This window comes from Geotrypetes seraphini, chromosome 5, assembly GCF_902459505.1.
Source record: "Geotrypetes seraphini chromosome 5, aGeoSer1.1, whole genome shotgun sequence".
Lineage (NCBI taxonomy): Eukaryota > Metazoa > Chordata > Amphibia > Gymnophiona > Dermophiidae > Geotrypetes > Geotrypetes seraphini.
This window is the reverse complement of record NC_047088.1, coordinates 106716677-106735930: the sequence shown is the minus strand read 5'-3', so window position 1 is coordinate 106735930 and position 19254 is coordinate 106716677. Positions and strand designations below refer to the sequence as shown.

The window sequence follows — 19254 nt, the reverse complement described above, 5'->3', positions numbered from 1 at the left end:
TCAAGGATTGATTATATATTTGTTTCAAATAAAATAGCTCAAAAAGTGACTAAAGCTATCATAGATCCTATCATTTTATCTGATCATGGTGGTGTATGGATTGAATTACAATTGGATGAGCAAATTGATGCAAAGCCAGTTTGGAGATTTGATAATGCTTTGATTGCAGATTCAAAATTTCTTGAAGAGTTTAAAGTAAAAATGACTGAGTTTTTTCAAATTAATGAATCTGAGCATATTAATATTGAGGTGTTATGGGATGCATTTAAAGCAACTATGAGAGGCCAAATTATTTCATATTCAGCATTTGTTAGAAAACAAATTAAAAAACAATTTTTTGATTTGGAAAAAGAAATTAAAATTTTAGAAAATAAGTTAATTAATAGATGGGAACATAATACATTACAAATTTTATTAAAAGCTAAAGTCAAATATAATGAATTATCTTCAAAGCTTGTTAGGAATGATTTGTTTTATCAGCAAGCTCAGTATTATGGAAATTCAAACAAGGCTGGGAAATTATTAGCAAATTATCTTAAGGCAAAAAAAAAAGGAAAACAAAAATTATTGTAATAAGACAAAAATGGAGAATTATATACTAAAAATGAGCATATTTTACAACAATTTCTTGCTTTCTATAAGGACCTATATTCCTCAGAGACTTATAGAAACAAAGAACAAGATGGTTTAAATTTTTTAAATTCAATGATTGGTCCAAAAATTCCTGAACATATAAAAGGAAGTTTAGAAGAACCTATATCTCTAAAAGAATTAGAAACAGCATTGAAGTCTCTTAGAGTTGGATCCGCTCCAGGTGGTGATGGATATACTGTAGAATTCTATAAGACATTTCAAATTAACCTTTTACCATATTTGTTAAATTTGTATCAATATCAACTGACTAAAGGTTGTATTTCAGGTACTATGATTTCAAATATTTTTATTGAGTTTTCAATAACACAAGGAAAAACACAATGATGGAGGAAACATAACATAAAAGGAAACAATCAGTTAGTATATAAACTGTCAGGTTCAATTGAACCCATCAGAGCTCCTAGAATAAGACATACAGAGCATCTCAAAAAGGGCACAGAGGAAACCAGGAGAGTTCAAAAGAACCAAGTGAAAACCTGAAGATGAATAAAAAGTAGAGGAGAACAGAGAGGAAAGAAAAGAAGGAGAGAGGAAACTAGAACTAAAGAAGAGAAGAGCAAGAGAAAAGAAAATGTGGGACGGACATCCCGCTCGAAGAAGGGAAGACAAGAAGAAAAGTGGAGTGGAAACGGAGTCAGTATGGTAACAAGGAAGGACAACGGTCAAAGGGAAAAGTGTTGAATAGGCTCCCAAATTTTGGATACAGGCAGAGTTCTGTTAGTAAATTCCGCCGCTTTAAGCTCATATAAGTGGATCATAAGAACAGTGTTCCACCAAAAAACAACATTAAGTAAGTCAGCCAAATTCCAGTTATGAAGAATCATTTGAATTGTTAAGGCAATTAGAATATTGAGAAGAGATTGTTGACTGGTGGACAAAGGATCAGGCACCGCGAGTGCTCTAAAAAGGAGAACATCAAATGTGAATTCAGAGGATAGTGGAAATATGCGTTTGAGAATACGCCATATTTGTGACCAAAACTCTTTGATAATGGGACATGCATAGAGCATATGATGGAGTTCCCCTAGTTCCATATTACAGTGCCAGCATAAGTTGGAGTCTCTAAGGCCCGCAATAAACATCTTATGAGGAGTCCAGAAGACCTTATAGGCAAGAAAGTATAGAGATTTGAGATAAGCTGGCAGAGGCCGATGGGCAGACGATTTTAATAAAGTATCGATCCCATTCTTGATCAGAACCCCTCCAAGAAGTATAGGGTGACCAAATGTTAGTAGATCTCCTAGATCTAGGATATAAGTGGGAGTGAAGTTCTTTATAGAAGAGAGATGTGGTGTGACCAATTTCCAGGCCTAAGCGAGTGTATTTTAGGAAAGAAGATGTTGACGGAAAGGAAAAGACAGAGGGGGAGCATTTTAAGAGACAATGAGAAAGTTGGATCCAGTGAAAACATTCAGACGGAGGTAAGGCAAAGAGATCCATAATCTGGGAATAGGAAAGAAGTTTGCCATCATTTAGAACTTGATTTAAGGTTCAAATCCCTCTATCCATCCAACTGCGCCAGCAGATAGGGCGACCAGCAATTAGAAAGGAGGAATTATACCATAGAGGTGAGGAAAGCGTGAGACGCCTGTCGGAACCAGAAATGCGATCAAAATGATAAATCGCTTGAAGAGTAGCACCTATAAGAGATGATTTAGAGGGCATCAATTCGCATCGGAGAATTGCTCTTTTCCATTGTTAATTTATATGCACCTAACATTGATTTGCCATCTTTTATGTCCTCTGTCAGAGACACACTACTTGATGTAGCTGATAATCCTTTAATTATTGGTAGCGATTTTAACCTCCCGTTAGATACTTGCAAAGATAGACAATCTCTCTCCCAATTTCGCCCCTCTAAAATGTGGTCTGAACTTCACCATATCATTCAAGATCTTGGTCTTTGCGATCCCTGGAGGTCACTCCACCCGGAGGAACGCTCCTTTACATTCTACTCTGCCCCTCATCGTTCATATTCTAGAATCGATTTGTGTCTCATCTCTAAATCTCTCCTCCCCCTGATCCGTGCTTCCCTCATTCATCCTATTATTCTTTCAGATTATGCTCCTGTTGGTCTACATGTGGAACTGCAACATACCCGTCCGAATCGTGTCTGGCATCTTAATACCTCGATTCTCTCCGACTCTGCCTTTTTGTATTTCAGGTACTATGGCAGAATCGTTGGTTATTGTTTTGCCAAAGCCAAACAGAGATCTCACTTTGGTTTCAAACTACAGGCCTATTTCTTTAATAAATGTGGATGGGAAAATTATTGCTAAATTAATGGCTTTAAGATTGGCAAAAGCTCTCCCTTTTATTATTGCTACTCACCAAACAGGATTTGTTGCAAGAAGACATTCTTCTAATAACACTAGATTGGCTTTTCATACTTTAAATTTAACAAAAAAAGTGAATGATCTGATTTTCTTGGTCTCTCTAGATGCAGAAAAGGCCTTTGATAGTGTTGAATGGAATTTTATGTACCAAGCATTGGAGTGGTTTGGGGTAGGGTCTGGTTTCATTCAAATGATTCAGACGCTGTATAGCTCTCCTGGTGCAAGATTATACATTAATAATAGTTTATCAGATAGATTTGACTTGCGAAGGGGGGTTAGACAGGGTTGTCCCTTATCTCCATTGCTTTTTGATGTTGTTTTAGAGCCCCTGTTAATTGCTATTAATTAAGCAAGGGAGATACAGGGTATTCCTTATTCGAATTGGGAATATAAACTCTCTGCTTATGCAGATGATGTACTGCTTTATTTGAAGAATCCAGAGACCACCATTCCATGCTTGCTTGAATTGATAGAGAGATTTGGAAAGTTTTCAGGATATAAGATTAATTGGAGTAAGTCGGAAGTTCTCTCGTTTAATGTTCATTGTGTCAAAGGACTATTTGATTCATTTACCTTTGTCTGGAAAGCTGAAGGTCTAAAATATTTAGGCATCCTCATTAAAAACAATATTGAGGATACAGTAAAAGAGAAACTCGACCAGGTTCATCAATGGCTAAATACAAATAAACTGGCTCTTAACATCAAAAAAACAAACGTGATGCTCTTCCCATGGAAAGAAAATTCTACTCTCATTGCACCTCTCACCATAAAAAGTGTTCCCCTACAAATAGTCAATAATATAAAAATCTTAGGGGTGATTTTTGACACCAAACTGAATTTCCATGATCATATCAGTAATACTGTTAAAACCACCTTTTACAGATTACGCAGGATTCCATCTATCTCAAAATTTTTATGTCCAAAATCGTTAAATATTCTTATTCACTCTTTAGTGATTTCTAAATTAGATTACTGTAATGCTCTCTTTAAAGGTTTATCACTAACCGAACTCAAACGCCTACAAATTATTCAAAATGTTTCCATAAAATTCATTACTAAATCCAGAAAATTTGATCACATTGCACCCCTTTTAAAAAACGCACATTGGCTTCCAGTTATCCATCAGATAACATACAAACTTTGTTTACTTATCTTTAAGTCTCTATTCTACAAGACTCCAGCATTCATATACAAGCTATTAATACCATATCATCCAAGCAGAACCTTAAGATCTAATGAGCAAAATTTATTGACCATTCCTTCCTTGAAGATTATTAATACCAGACGGCAGTTTATCTTTTCGGTAACCGCTCCACAGACTTGGAACGCTCTTCCAATTTATTTAAGAATGGAGCAGGATTTAGGAAAATTTAAAAGTAATCTAAAAACATTTCTTTTTAACGATGCTTTTAATATTTAATTCAATAATTTTAAGGCCAGTGATTTTATTATTCTATGTTTTAGTGTTATATGTTTACCTATTGTGTTTTTCCTTTGTTTTGCTTTTCTTTAATCAATTGTATTTCAAAACCCTATCTTACCTTATATAATGAGAACATGTATTAATTAATTACCCAATGTTATTATTTAAGTTTGTATTGTTTGTCTCTCATTGAATGTATTTAAAAATGTTCATCGCTTAGAATTTTGATTAAGCGATTAATCAAGAGAAATAATAAACTTTAAACTTGAACTTGAAACTTGAGAATGAAAGACTCTTATTAAAAAAGTATCAGAAATGTGTGAGAAGTGGAATCCGTTGCATTTATCATGGTGGGGGAGAGTTCAAACTATTAAAATGATGATATTGCCTGTGGTTTGCTATCAAATGAGTATGATACCGGTTTTTTTTCAAGGGTCCTTTTATAAAAAGTTAAATGGTATTCTTACAAAATTTGTTTGGCTGGGTAAAAGACCAAGAATTGCATTAGTATCTTTACAAAAATCAATTATGGAGGGAGGGGTAAATTTTCCAAATTTTTATAGGTATCATCAAGCCTATATTCTAGGTCAGGGTATGTATTGGATCCTCCCAGAGCTCATGGAGAATGTCCCAGATTGGTTATATTTAGAATGGCGACTCCTGTTTCCTTTACATTTGGTTCATTTGCTTAGTATAAAGATATCTAGGAAATATGAAGAGAATAGGATTTTGACTGATACCTGGAAAACTTTACGTTATGTTAGTAATTTGTCACCTATTTCAATTTCTAAATCGTTACATCAATCCATTTGGGTAAACTCCAAGATTAAAATTGCCGGATTTCAAATCGTCTGGAAGCAATGGATAATTGGAGGTATTCGAACTTTGAATGATGTTATATCAAATGGTTCACTGCTTAGTTTTTCACAGTTGCAACATAAATATGGTTTAAATAAGACACAAAATTTTAAATGGTTGCAGCTGAAGCAGGCTATTCAGGAGGGGTTCCCTGAATGGAAGAATCTTAATAATCAGTATAGTTTAGAATTCCTATGCTTTCAGGCGGATTTCTTGGGTCACCAAGCCGCACAGTGGTATAAATTATTATATGAATATTTGAATAAAAAACAGAAAACTGGTTTGAGGGATATTTGGAGCATTGAGATCAAGCATCAAATTTCTGCATCTCAGTGGCCACGAATTTGGTCTTGGAGAATAAAATCTACAATGTTGTCATCTATGAGACAAACATGTTTTTTTTTGTTACATAGAGCTTTTTGGACTCCAGTTCGTTTACAAAAATTAGATAGTTCCAAGTCTAATAGATGTTGGCATTGTAATAAGGATGCAGGGACTTTAGATCATTTAATATTTTTCTGTCCTTGCATTAATTCCTTTTGGAAGTCAATTTGGCCCCAAATTAATTCGCTATTAGAACATTTTGTTGCCTTGTCATATGATACAATTTTATTTGGAACCTCAATGAGGTTTAAAAGTCAAATTTCAATGTCCAATAATAAATTATTACTAATTTTGACAGGAGTTGCCATTCAGCATATTACTAGGAACTGGAAAGATTATACAAGACTAAACTATACATTTTGGTGGAACTCTGTATGTCATATATACAAGATGGAAAGAGTCACTGCTTTACAAAATGGAAATTATGCTAATTTTAAAAAGATTTGGGGGCCATTGATTGTATATTCAAATGATTAGACACCTTTAGGTATTTGAAACATTATAATAAATAAGGGGTATAATAGATGTTTTATGGGAATTCATTGTTTAATTCTTTATTCATTTTTTTTGTGTTACAACAAGTGTTACAAATAAACTCAATAGGAACTTAAATACACACTTGACTAACTCATATATTAATATCAAGTTTATCATTAATATAATAATCCCCTGTCCCACCCTCCTTCCCAACCAATAATACATAAATCAATTTTATTGTATATTCTTTAAATATTAATTTAGTATATAATAATCAAAATTGAAAAACCCACCCCATTTCCCTCTTTACAATTTTCTTATCATGGGAAAAGTTCATTAGAGAAATCATGTTAACGGTCTTTAGATGTTTCCAGTGTTATTTATGGGAAAAATTATCCTTCATTACAAAAATCGGTTAATGGTCCCCATATTTTTTTAAATTTATTCATGTATCCTTTGTGTGTTGCAATAGCAAGTTCCATTTTATATATGTGGCATACCGAATTCCACCAGAACATATAGTTCAATCTATCATGTTGTTTCCAATTGAATGTAATTTGTTGTATTGCAATTCCAGTTAAAATAAATAAAAGTTTGTTATTACTGGATGAAATTTGGCTTTTTGCTCTCATAGTTGTTCCAAATAATATAGTATCATATGTCAAGGCTACTGGATTTTCTAACATTCTGTTAATTTGGGGCCAAATTGATTTCCAGAATGATAGGATAAATGGACAAAAGAATAAAAGATGATCTAGTGTCCCAATTTCAATATGACAGTGCCAGCATCTATTAGATCTTGAACTATCTATTTTTTGTAAACGAGTAGGGGTCCAAAAAGCTCTATGAAGAAGAAAAAACCAAGTTTGTCTCATAGATGCTGACACCGTACATTTTAACCTCCAAGACCAAAGTCGTGGCCATTGAGATGCACTAATTTGGTGTTTTATCTCAATGCTCCAAATGTCTCTAAGACCATTTTTTGGTTTTTTATTTATATATCCGGATATTAATTTATACCACTGTGCGGCTTTGTGACCTATTGAGTCCATCTGGAAACATAAGAATTCCAAACTGTGATATTTAGCGAGATCTTTCCATTCAGGGAACCCTTTCTGAATAGATTGCTTCAATTGCAACCATTTAAAATATTGTGTTTTATTGAGACCAAATTTTTGTTGCAATTGTGAAAACTCCAGCAATTTATCATTTTTAATTACATCATCCAAAGTGCGAATGCCTGCTATCATCCAATGTTTCCAGATGACTTTAAAACCGCCAATTTTGATCTTGGGGTTTAGCCATATAGTTTGGTTGGTTGATTTACTAATTGGAATTTGAGTAAGATTACTTATGTATTTTAGAGTTTTCCAGGTATCCATAAATATTTTATGATCTTTGTATAACCTTGGCATCTTGATACTAATTACATGATTAAGACGTAATGGAAACATAAGCCTCCATTCTAGCCAAAACCAGTCTGGAATATTATCTGTGGGTTCTGGGAGGATCCAATACATACCATGACGTAAGATATAGGCTTGATGATACCTATAAAAGTTGGGAAAATTTACCCCTCCCTCCTTAATTGGTCTTTGTAATGACGCTAGAGCAATTCTTGGTTTTTTATTAAGCCATATAAATTTTGTCAAAGTCCTATTTATTTTTGTATAAAACGAATCTTGAAAGAAAACTGGTATCATCCCCATTTGGTAACATACTACCGGTAAAATCATCATTTTTACAGTTTGTACTCTTCCCCACCAAGATAAGTGCAAAGGATTCCATTGCTCACATATTTCTATTACTTTTTGTAATAAGCATTTTTCATTAATTTTCATTGTTTCATCTACTGTTTTTGTTATCAAAATTCCAAGGTATTTAATATATTCTTCCTTCCAAACAAAAGGGAATGTATCAAATAAACCTTTTGTACAATGTATATTTAGTGGAAGAATTTCTGATTTATTCCAATTAATTTTATATCCTGAAAATTTTCCAAATTTCTCAATCAATTCAAGTAGATGCGGAATGGTGGATTCTGGATTTTTCAGATATAGTAATAAATCATCTGCGTAAGCAGATATCTTATATTCTTTATCTGAATGAGGTATACCCTGTATCTCCTTAGCTTGTTGGATAGCTAATATTAAGGGTTCTAAAACAATATCAAACAGCAAAGGGGATAAGGGACATCCTTGTCTAACTCCTCTCTGTAGATTAAATTTTTCTGAAAACGTATTATTAATATATAGTCTAGCAGAAGGGGAGCTATACATTGTTTGTATCATTTGTATAAATCCAGGACCTATACCAAACCATTCCATTGCTTGATACATAAAAGGCCATTCTACTCTATCAAAGGCCTTTTCTGCATCTAATGAAACTGCAAAAGTAGGTTCATTAATTTTCTTTGTTAAATATAACATATGGAATGTTAATCTGGTATTGTGAGATGAATGTCTTTGAGCAACGAATCCTGTTTGATGCATACCTATTATATGGGGGAGAGCTTTAGCTAATCTTAGCGCAAGTATTTTTGCTAATAATTTTCCATCTACATTTATTAAAGATATTGGTCTATAGTTTGATACCAAAGTGGGATCTTTATTGGACTTTGGCAAAACAATAGTCAAAGATTCTGCTATAGTGCCTTTAATACAACCTTTATTGAGTTGATATTGATAGAGATTTAATAAATAGGGTAATAAAAAGTTTTGAAATGTTTTATAAAATTCCACTGTATATCCATCACCACCTGGAGCGGATCCAACTCTAAGGGACTTCAAAGCTGTTCCTAATTCTTTTAGTGATATTGGTTCTTCCAAACTTCGTTTTATATGTTCAGGAATTTTTGGACCCTCTAACATTTTTAAAAATTCAAAACCATCTTTTTCTTTATTTGGATAATTTTCAGAAGAATAAAGAGATTTATAGAATTTTAAGAATTGTTTTAATATAGGTTCAATTTGTGTATATGTATTTCCATTTTCATCTTTTATTGCTATTAATTTTGTTTTTCTTTTTTTCGCTTTAAGATAGTTTGCCAATATTCTTCCTGATTTGTTTGAATTACCATAGTACAATGTTTGTTGAGAAAATAAATCTTTCCTAATCATCTTAGATGAGATCTCATTATATTTACCTTTTAATTTTAATAATTCTTGTTGAATAGAATATTCCCATTTTTCTATAAGTTTTGATTCTAAATTTTTAATCTCTTTTTCTAAGATTAAAAATTGTTTTTTAATTTGTTTTTTTAGAAAAGCCGAATAAGAAATTATTTGTCCTCTAATGGTTGCCTTAAAGGCATCCCATAAAGTTTCTCTGTTAATATCATCATTATCATTTATTTGAAAAAATTCTTTCATTTTTGTTAGAAGATTTTCACAAAAATTTTTGTCAACCAACATTGTATTATCTATTTTCCAAATTGGTCTGTTATTATTTTGATCTGTAGTTTTAATTTTGATCCACACTCCACCATGATCAGATAGAATAATTGGATCAATGGCTGCTTGTGTCACTTGATGTGCAAGATGTTTTGAAGTAAAGATATAATCTATTCTTGAAAAAGAATTGTGAACATGAGAACAGAAAGAAAATTCCCGACCATCAAAATGAAGTATTCTCCATATATCTATTAAATCGCAAGATTGAATCAAATTATCTAGTCCCATAGATTTCATAACTCTACCTGGGTTTTTATCTAATAAAGGATCTATTACAGCGTTGAAGTCCCCTGCTACTATAAGATTTGAAGTAGCCAGTGGTATGATCAGTTGTTGAAGAGTTTTAAAGAATTCGTTTTGGTTCGAATTAGGGGCGTATATATTGATTAACGTCATGGTAGTATTTCCCATATTCATTTCCACCATTATCCATCTTCCATGAATATCTGAAGCTTTTAGTTTAAATGAAGCAGAGCATTTTTTGTTAATTAAAATAGCAACACCTGCCTTTTTCCCTATAGCTGGTGAGAAAAAACACTGTTTGACCCAACCTCCTTCTAGCTTTTTAGATTCTATATGTGAGAGGTGGGTCTCTTGTATAAGGCATATATCAGCATCTTGCCTTTTTAAAAATGATAGTGCTTTTTTCCTTTTTATCATATGATTTAGACCGTTAACATTTAAAGACATAATTTTAATATCCATTTATTTTTAAATTTTCAGGTATTAAATTATGTATATTTTCCCAATGTTTTAAGTATTTCATTTCTCTTTTTTCCTTTATTCCCATGATTTCCTTATATATTTCCCTTTTATTCCCTCCCATCCCTCTTATCCCTCCCTTCCCCCCCTTATTAATTACGAAAACTTGGATACGCAGGTTGAGGTTAGATTTAGATAACTCCCACAAGCTATTAATAATTATCTAAAGTACTACCATTTTTTCCCTATTTTTGTATATTTTCTTTTATTTTATTATTAATTATAAGAATAAGTAAAAAGTTTTTCATTCTTATGTATTGAAAGATTATTTTCTGTATTTGTATATCTTTAAATCCATAAGAATGATTATATTAAATCAATTATATCTAATAACATTTCAATTACTATTCATTTCTTTTCAGGTGGTATATTATTTTTATTTTAAAAAGCTTTCCAATTTAGCCTCTTTCCTCAGAACTGTAACAAGAGTTTACAGCACAGGAATCCACTCTTCTCTTATATTCATTATTTTCTTATGATTCACGAGAGAATTGTCAATTAAGAGGAGCTAACATTCCCATCAGTGTTCTTGTAAGTTTTGTCTCATTAGCATACTCTCTAGACATCTATGATTTTAAAGTATCTGAGGCCTGTGCAGACAAGAGTGAAGTCCTGTGCCAAAAACTCTCCTTTTATCTCCCATAGAAGATTCCCAGGTTGAACTATTGTGGATACTAAATTAAACTTAATAAATAAAAGAACATAAAATTTGCGTTTCAGATTTATTCTTTTCATATATTTCGTATTGAAATGCATTTTAATGTATCTGAAACGCAAATTTAAACCTGAAGTACCACCTTCAACCGGAAATACAACAAACCAATCACTTCATCTTTTTTTTTTTTTTTTTTTTTTTTTTATAATATTCTTTGTGATTGAAGGATGATTTTCTTTCTCACTATTACTCCGCTTTCAAAATTTCGGATTCAATCAGTACATTTTTAAGTTTGTTGAAGAAACTTTCTTCGTCATCATTTGAGTTCGGAGATGTGTTTCAAATCATTTACGTTCCTGCCATTCAGTTTATTCTATTTATTCTGAATAGAATTTTTATATTTTTCAGTTTTCTTGTTTTCTATGTAGAATGTTGCAAGTTGTTTAAGTCTTTAATTTGATCCTTGTGTGTTCTTTTTCCATTGCTTTCCGTTTTGATCTATCTTTAACCGTCAATAGACTTTAGTATGAACCCATTAATTGTTCTTTAGATTGTCATAGGTTGCTCCAGTTGATTTATAAATTCCTGTAGTTTTTCTGGATCTGTAAAGTTTTGCGTTTTGTTAGCAACGGTAACCTTCATAATTGCCGGGTACAGGAGCCCAAATCTAGCTCCTAGAGATCTTAGTTGTGGTCTCATGTCTAAGAATAGTTTTCTTCTTTTTGCTGTTTCTTTTGCAAAGTCCGGAACAATGTATATTTTTGAATCTTGGCATTTAAGATTTTTGATTTCCTTGGCTAATTGGCATATTTCAATTGCTTGTTGGTGTCTTAAAAGTTTAAAAATTAAAGTTCTTGGACCTGTTTGAGTGTTATTTCTTTGTGTTGGAATCCTATGGGCTCTTTCAATTTCCAGTTCCGTTTTAAATTTCAATGGTAGTATTTTAGGTAGAAATTTTTCAAGAAATGCAATCGGATCATTCTTTTCCACTCCTTCAGGTAATCCGATTATTCTTAAATTATTCCGTCTTTCACGATTCCGGCTGTCTTCAAGATTTTTTTTTATCTCTGTTATTTCTTTCCATATGATTTTGCTGTGATTCATGTCTGTATTTAATTGTTCTGTAATATCTTCTAATGTTGAAATTCTATTCTCTGTAATGTCCACTCTTTTAGTTAGGATTGCAGCATCTTCCATTGCTTTTTGTAGTTTTTTGTTACTATCTAAGACAATTTCTTTTATTTGTCTTAGTTCTTCCATAACATCCAGATTTTTTTCTGTTGGTAATGGGATTTTAGAGGGTGTACCTGGCTCAGGTTTCGACCTCTTATTGCTTCCTGATGTTCCAGCTCCTAAGTCAGCTTTATTTTGTTTAGTTGAAGTCATATTTCAATATATATTTTAGTTTCTTTAAAATATTTAGTAGTAATTCTTTTTAATATATTTTTAATATATTTGCTTATAAGGAGCTATTCGTTTATCCAACCATTCGACAAAGCCTCGCCCCCTTTTTTTTTTTTCAGTATTCTTAAAGCAACTGTAAGTTATTTGTCTTAGGCTCTATTGCAGACTCTTGTTGGCATCTAGCCTGAAAAAATTTTTTTGCAACCTTCTTGTTCTAGCTCTCCTCTTACAAGCCCAATCGCAGCTTTTGCCGAGGAGAGCAATATTCCATCCAATATGTTTACTTTAATCTTTCAATGTGCATGTATATGTATTTCAGTGTCTCTTAACTGTCTCAACTGTCTCAATGTCACTTTTCTTCAGGTCAAAGAAATTACCAATCCTTTTATTTGACCTTCCTCAGAGCCCAAAAACCTATAGTCTCTTATATCTGAATCTCTTAAATTATAGTAGGAGAGATTAACAATTATAGTGATCTTTCATAGTTTATTTTTGAAGTTGGCAGCAAGGAAATAGTTAAAAAAAAAAAACAAACCGTTGCCAAGTAGCTTTTACTGCAGATCTCTCCTCATTTCCAGCAGAGGACAGCTATTTCAAAGCCCATTCCCTGATTTAAACAGGCATCAGGCATTTCAAAAAACTGATCCTTGTCATTAGGCAGACCCAGACTTTGTAAAAATTTATTTTTTTTTTTTTTTCCGATCCAAGATGGCCGCGGTCGTGGTGCACCGAGCAACTGCCTGTTAGCCCCCACCTTCGGGAAATCTTTCCTCTTGCTCTCTGCCAGAGATCGTGTTAAAGAGGAGGGGAAGGAAAGCCTCCTTGGCCTCACGGCGTCCCGGACCAGCCCACCCTGGTAACGTTTAATAGTAAAACTTGTTGCCTCTGCCAGGGGGACCCAATCTTGCCGGTTCTGCCTGGGGGACCCGATTTTGCTGTTTTTGCCAGCGGAGACCCGATCTTACCGGCTCTGTCAGCAGGGATCTGATCTTGCCGCCTTTGTCAGCGGGACCCGATCTTGCCGGCTCTGCCTGGGGGACCCGATTTTGTTATTTTTACCAGCGGAGACCCGATCTTACCGGCTCTGTCAGCAGGGACCCGATTTTGCTATTTTTGCCGTTGAGACGGATTCAGCCCTTCACACCTCTTTCCTCATATATCAAATGAAAACGGCACCTCTTTCTCGCGATTTCCCCTTCAAATTTTCTCTTCCATCTAATCAAAGAGGTAAACTCAATTTGTTATACCATTAATATCGTTTTTTTTTTTGTAGTTTTCTGAAATTTAAGCTTGTTTATACAGGAGCTCTTTCTTCATCCAACCGTCATCGTTCGCGTCCAAGCCACGCCCTATATTCAAATGATTAGACACCTTTAGGTATTTGAAACATTATAATAAATAAGGGGTATAATAGATGTTTTATGGGAATTCATTGTTGATAAGGGGAGGGATTTTTATAGTACTTAAAGAATATTGGTTAGGATGTACAAGTGATTCTGTATATTATTCATTATAACATTGTACATTTGTTGAAGAATTGAAAATGAATAAAGATTTATTAAAAAAAAAAAACTTGCTGCGATTGAGTCGGAGGTCTGTAGATTACACCCACATAGATAGAAGTTCCATGTTCTCTTTTCAGAGTAATCCATATCGCTTCTTCCTCTCCCCAGGTCCCTTGCATTTCTGTCGCTTGGATATTGATCTTTACATAGAGAGCTACTCCTCCACCTTTTTGACCATCTCTGTCCTTCCTAAAAAGATTATATCCTGGTATGTTTGCATCCCATCCATGTGATTCACTGAACCATGTCTCTGTGATAGCGACAATATCTAGATCTGCCTCTAACATCAGGGCTTGCAGATCATGAACTTTGTTGCTTAGATTGCGAGCATTTGTGGTCATCGCTTTCCAGCTATTTTTCAGCGATAATCTCCTTTTTCGTATGGATTTTTGTTTCGTTTCACTTTCCGTTGTAATACTAAGAAATGTGTTGCTGATATTGTTTATGTTGCAGTCTTTACTACTATCACATCTTTTCTTTTGCCGGGGGTGGTCTCTATAATTGTCCTTCATACATACACCTCCCCCATCTTCTAGTTTAAAAGCCATATGTTTTGGTCTTGGCCTTGATCACAACTTTTTGGGAAGTGGCATGCCAGTAATTCTCATCCATTAAGGATTTTATGGTACAAGCCACTCCTGGTCTTTTGTCTGACCACTTTGTTATTCCTCATGCTGCAGTGAAAGGTGTGAGAGGATTTTTTAAGTGTGCTACCCTAGTGACAAAAAAAAAGAATATTGCTAAAATGCCTATCTTGAAAGGCTCTTCCCTTAGTGCAGTGGCGATTTCAGATTTCATTACTGATGTTGGAATAACTCAGTATAGATGAATTAGATAAGGGGATCTAATTCCAATGGATATGGGAACCATTTTGGAATACACCAACACATGTGGTACACAGAAGGGTCCTAAATGGTTAACCTTTAGGGCTAGATTCTCTAACCTGCTGATCGTGCCCAATCCGTGGCAGACCGACTGATCCACAACGGGTCAGTATATAAATGGGGGCGATCGGAGGAACACCCCCCTCTGACCACACAGATTGCTAGTAAGAGATCCTGAAGCATGCACAGACCATCTTCTTTGCCTGTAGATGGTCTGCGCATGCTTACAAAGCTGCAATTTTTTTTTTCTTTTAACTTCACATTCGAGCCCATGGTTTTAACCCACTTTAACCCGCAGGTTAAAACCACGGGCTCGCACTGTGGGGAACAACAGGAGAGTCGTGGCAGAGAGCAAGGCGGCTAGTCGGGGCTGAGAGCAGGAGAGTCGAGCAGAGAGCAGGGTGGCTAGTCGGGGCAGAGAGCAGGGCGGATAGCATAGCCAATTGTTCAGTTATGTAGCAGACAATTCCAACTCTTTTCATAACATGCACAAGAAAGAAAACTTTAATGTCAAAATATTTGGCACAAAACTTCCTAAATGCCGGCAAAACACATTGCAGGGAGCAGAGAGCAGAGTGGTGAGTTGGGCAGAGAACAGGAGATGCAGCCGGAAAGGACAGGGATGGCCTTGAGCTCCAAGGAAGACTAGCAGACCGGCTAAAACAGGTACCCCAAAGAGATCGGCTTGTCAGATACAGACCGAAGTCTGTGAATTCTCAAGTAGGTAGCCTGTTAAAATTGCTTGAAATGCAAAAGAACTGCGAAAGGGAATGAAATTTCACCGAATTAAAAATAATAAATGTGGGAGAGCAGAACTAACACCTGCAGCCAAGCATGCAGAAGAGAAAGACTACTGGGAGGAGCTAAGCTAGCCTGTGAAATACTCTAGAGGCGGAGTGGAAAACTGGAATGGTTCTCTTCTACAGTCCATGCAAGTAAAAGGAAATAACCTAAGAAAACGGTGACAGAGTTCAAACACGCGTGGGATGAACACAGAGGATCTCTAATCAGAAAATAATGGGTATACATTGAAGGAACTAAGGCCAGTACTGTGCAGGCTTGCACAGCCTGTGTCCCATATATGGACATTCAGTTAAGGACGGGCTGGGGAGGGTTACGATGGCTGGGATGAGCTTTGATGGAGATTCCAGTAGATGGAACCTAAGCACACTACTGGGCAGGGCTCTGGGTTTCTGGCCCAGAAATATCTAAGAAAAAGGACCATTTAAACTAAATTAATTTATTGAGCATGTATGGTTGGGCAGACTGGATGGACCACTCAGGTCTTTATCTGCTGTCATTTACTATGTTACTATGTCTCACCTATTGCACTGGAATGGGTATTATCAGGAGAGGTCTTAAGCCAGTGAATTTATAAGTAGTGCAGTTGTTGGGTAAAATAGGATAGCTTTGGTGCTCAGAATTAAGTAGAGAATCAATAAACAGTAAAGTAGTTAGGTGGTAAGGGATTGATGAGGGATTTAGAGTAGAAGTTACTGGGAAGAAGTAGAAGTAGGGTTGTGTAGTGGTGCAGCAGTTTAGTGCAGTAGTTGGGAGGTATCAGGTTTGTCCTAGGTAGATTAAACACGTTGCCTGAGGAGTTAAGTCCCCTTGAGGTCCCCACAAAAGGCCCTTTTGGCACAGCCCTTCTGATTGATGGCCCTTTAAAGGGCCAAAGAGTAGAGCTGCACATTGGCATGTTGGGCGAGATGGGTGGGGCTTCCTGCCTATTTGATAGCCTATGGTGGACAATTGTTCCATATGTCTGTATGGACTGTTTAGCCCTCTTTATATCTACATTTTATTAATGATTTTATGACTTAGCTTTCAAACTCTGGTGTTCCTTTTTTTTTTTTTAAAACCCTTGGCCCACCCCCATGGAATCTATTACTCTTCTGGAATCCTGCCAGGTACTTATGACCTGGAATGGCCATGGCTGGAAACAGGATACTGGGCTTGATAGACCTTTGGTCTGTCCCAGTATGGCAAATGCTTATGTACTTATGATCCATGCTCAGGTGCCTGCACACTTCCTAGGCTGATACCTGCATTGCTGCCTCCAGACAGAGGGGATCACAGCTCAGACATTTTAAAGACTGTATTTTAACACCTTGCTCTTGGAGATATTTTGGCATAATAACAGCCATTTGGAACATCACAGTTGTGGCCCAAATGTTAGAGCAGATGGAGTGACCATCTATGATAAATATCTTCTGTCCATATGGGCAGCAATTAAATTCTTTTACATTTTCTGTCATAAGGACAATTCTCATCCATAGGACTGAATTCAATTACTTTTTTTTTTTAACCTATGGAGGAAAGAGACGGCTAAGAGAAAAGAGAAGGGTAAAAAAGTAAACTTGACAGTGCACTTAACTTTCAAGGGTGAGAGATGCCACACATTTGGGAAGTGGCGTGAATGAAATAAAACTGAATTGACTCGATGCAGTGACTCCATGGGAATTCCAGTTCAAGCTCAGATAAAACCCCACTTGTGTGATTGATTCATCAAGTCAATGGTGGACAAACAAAATGAAAGTTAAAAAGTTAATAAGAAAAAGTAAATTTTGTCCTGGCTCCTAAAAATTGTTCCCCGACTTCTACAATATTTGATGTTTCTTAAGCTTTATAAATACTTTTTCCATTCGTGGGCATAAGACAAGGTTCATGAGATTTCACCTTTTTAAGTGTCTTTTGTTATTAAGAAGCAACACTTTATTCATGTTGTAAACAGGGTGCTACATAGGTTAATTTCTCACGGCCTTTCTCTGCAGCAGAACACATCTTACCTTGATTTTCTGCTGATGTCGAAGGATCATATATGCCACTCGGACATGCATGGCACACCATTTACCAGGTTTCTGCAAGAAAGGGCAGTTGGTTAATTCCTATCATGTACTGCATTCTCTCAGACTGCAACTAATATTTCATTTCAAAAATATCAAATGCAAAACCCCTTCCCCAATATTACTTACTCTCAGAGTGGATCTGAAGGGATCTGTGATCTGCAAGAGAGAGCTGGTATCAAGTATTTGAAGGACTATATCCTTACCTCTCTACCTCAAATAATTCAATAAATATACCATTAAATTCAGACTTATTTGACATTCTGATCACAGAGAGAGGAACTGATCCTCAGATATGCAAAGGCATGGAAATGCACAGGAATTTCAATCCAACACAAATACTACAACTAAGCAGATTTTGCGCATACAGCCATTATAATAGGGAGAGAAAGTAAATAAATGGCAAACAGAATATACACAGCCATGCAAGTGTTAATACAGAGAGGTATGTGAATCATACACCAAGAACTAAACAAATTCATTGCCTGAAACTTGAAAGGTACCACAAAACCTCCTCCTGTCCTTCCTTCTCAGTTTCCCATTCCAGCAGGTACACATAATGCATCTTCCTTTGCTGCATACCTGGTGTGCTTTCTGTTGTAAACCAGGTGGCACAGCACCTAAACGGGTGGGCAGATCCGGGGTTGTGTTCTTTAAAGAAAAGAAAAGTTTATAAGCTCAAACACATTAAATAAATAGGACAAATCAGTTCCTACATTAATCACTCTTATCTTTCACTCATACCAATCAATCATACTAATACAGCCTCTTTTACATTTCCCACCTTTTAATCCACAACAATGCATGCAGTCTAGTCTATTCTCTCTACTCTCAGTGTATGACATCTCACACCAAAATGTATATTTATATATTTATTCTTACATACAAATGTATATAACCCATTTCTTTCCTTTCCCCCACACAATTTTTTCTTATTCTGTCTCTCTCCTATTATGGAGTTCTTTTCTATTTTTATTATTATTGTTAACCACCTTGCTGACTTGTCTAGAAAGGCAGTATATAGAATCAAGATTCTTCATAATAGAGAATTGGTATAGCTCAAAAAATAATAAAATAAATAAGCTCAGTGAAAAGCCAATAAGCTTCAGGTATGTGAGCCACGGACTCTACCTTCTCAGACTTTATGACATCACAGCACCCTACCTGCCTACCTCTTAAACACTATCATAGCTGTTAATCTCTGTATTTATCACATCGGCAAGAGAGTAACTGTAATGAAAAAGATAGTTACTTAGCTTTTGGCAGCTGGGCTTTTACTGTGTCCGTAGCTTTCAATACGCCAGCTTCTCAACATGCTCCCCAGTGCAACATAGTCCAAAAGAAAAAAAAAATAAAAAACCCAAACTCAAATCCAACACATCAAAAAGGTTTTAAAAGGTATGATAGAATCCAACAGATTTTCAATATTTAAAGTCGTAATCCGCAATCTTCCCCAGAAGATTGGATTTGAGTTTGGGTTTTTGTTTTTTTCTTTTGGACTATGTTGCACTGGGGAGCATGTTAAGCAAATTGAGAAGCTGGAGTACTGAAAGC

General features: G+C 35.2%; 1 protein-coding gene across 3 annotated transcripts in view; it reads right to left on the bottom strand.

Moving 5' to 3' along the window:
* FBRS (fibrosin) overlaps nucleotides 1-19254 on the bottom strand; it is a 391643-nt gene that overhangs the window by 67563 nt on the left and 304826 nt on the right. For all 3 annotated transcript variants that reach the window (XM_033944951.1, XM_033944952.1, XM_033944950.1), the window contains 3 exons: nucleotides 18283-18351; nucleotides 17830-17859; nucleotides 17644-17715 (listed from right to left, as the gene is read on the bottom strand). In XM_033944951.1, the coding sequence (XP_033800842.1) occupies nucleotides 17644-17715; nucleotides 17830-17859; nucleotides 18283-18351 (171 nt within the window). The remainder of the gene's footprint in view (nucleotides 1-17643; nucleotides 17716-17829; nucleotides 17860-18282; nucleotides 18352-19254) is intronic.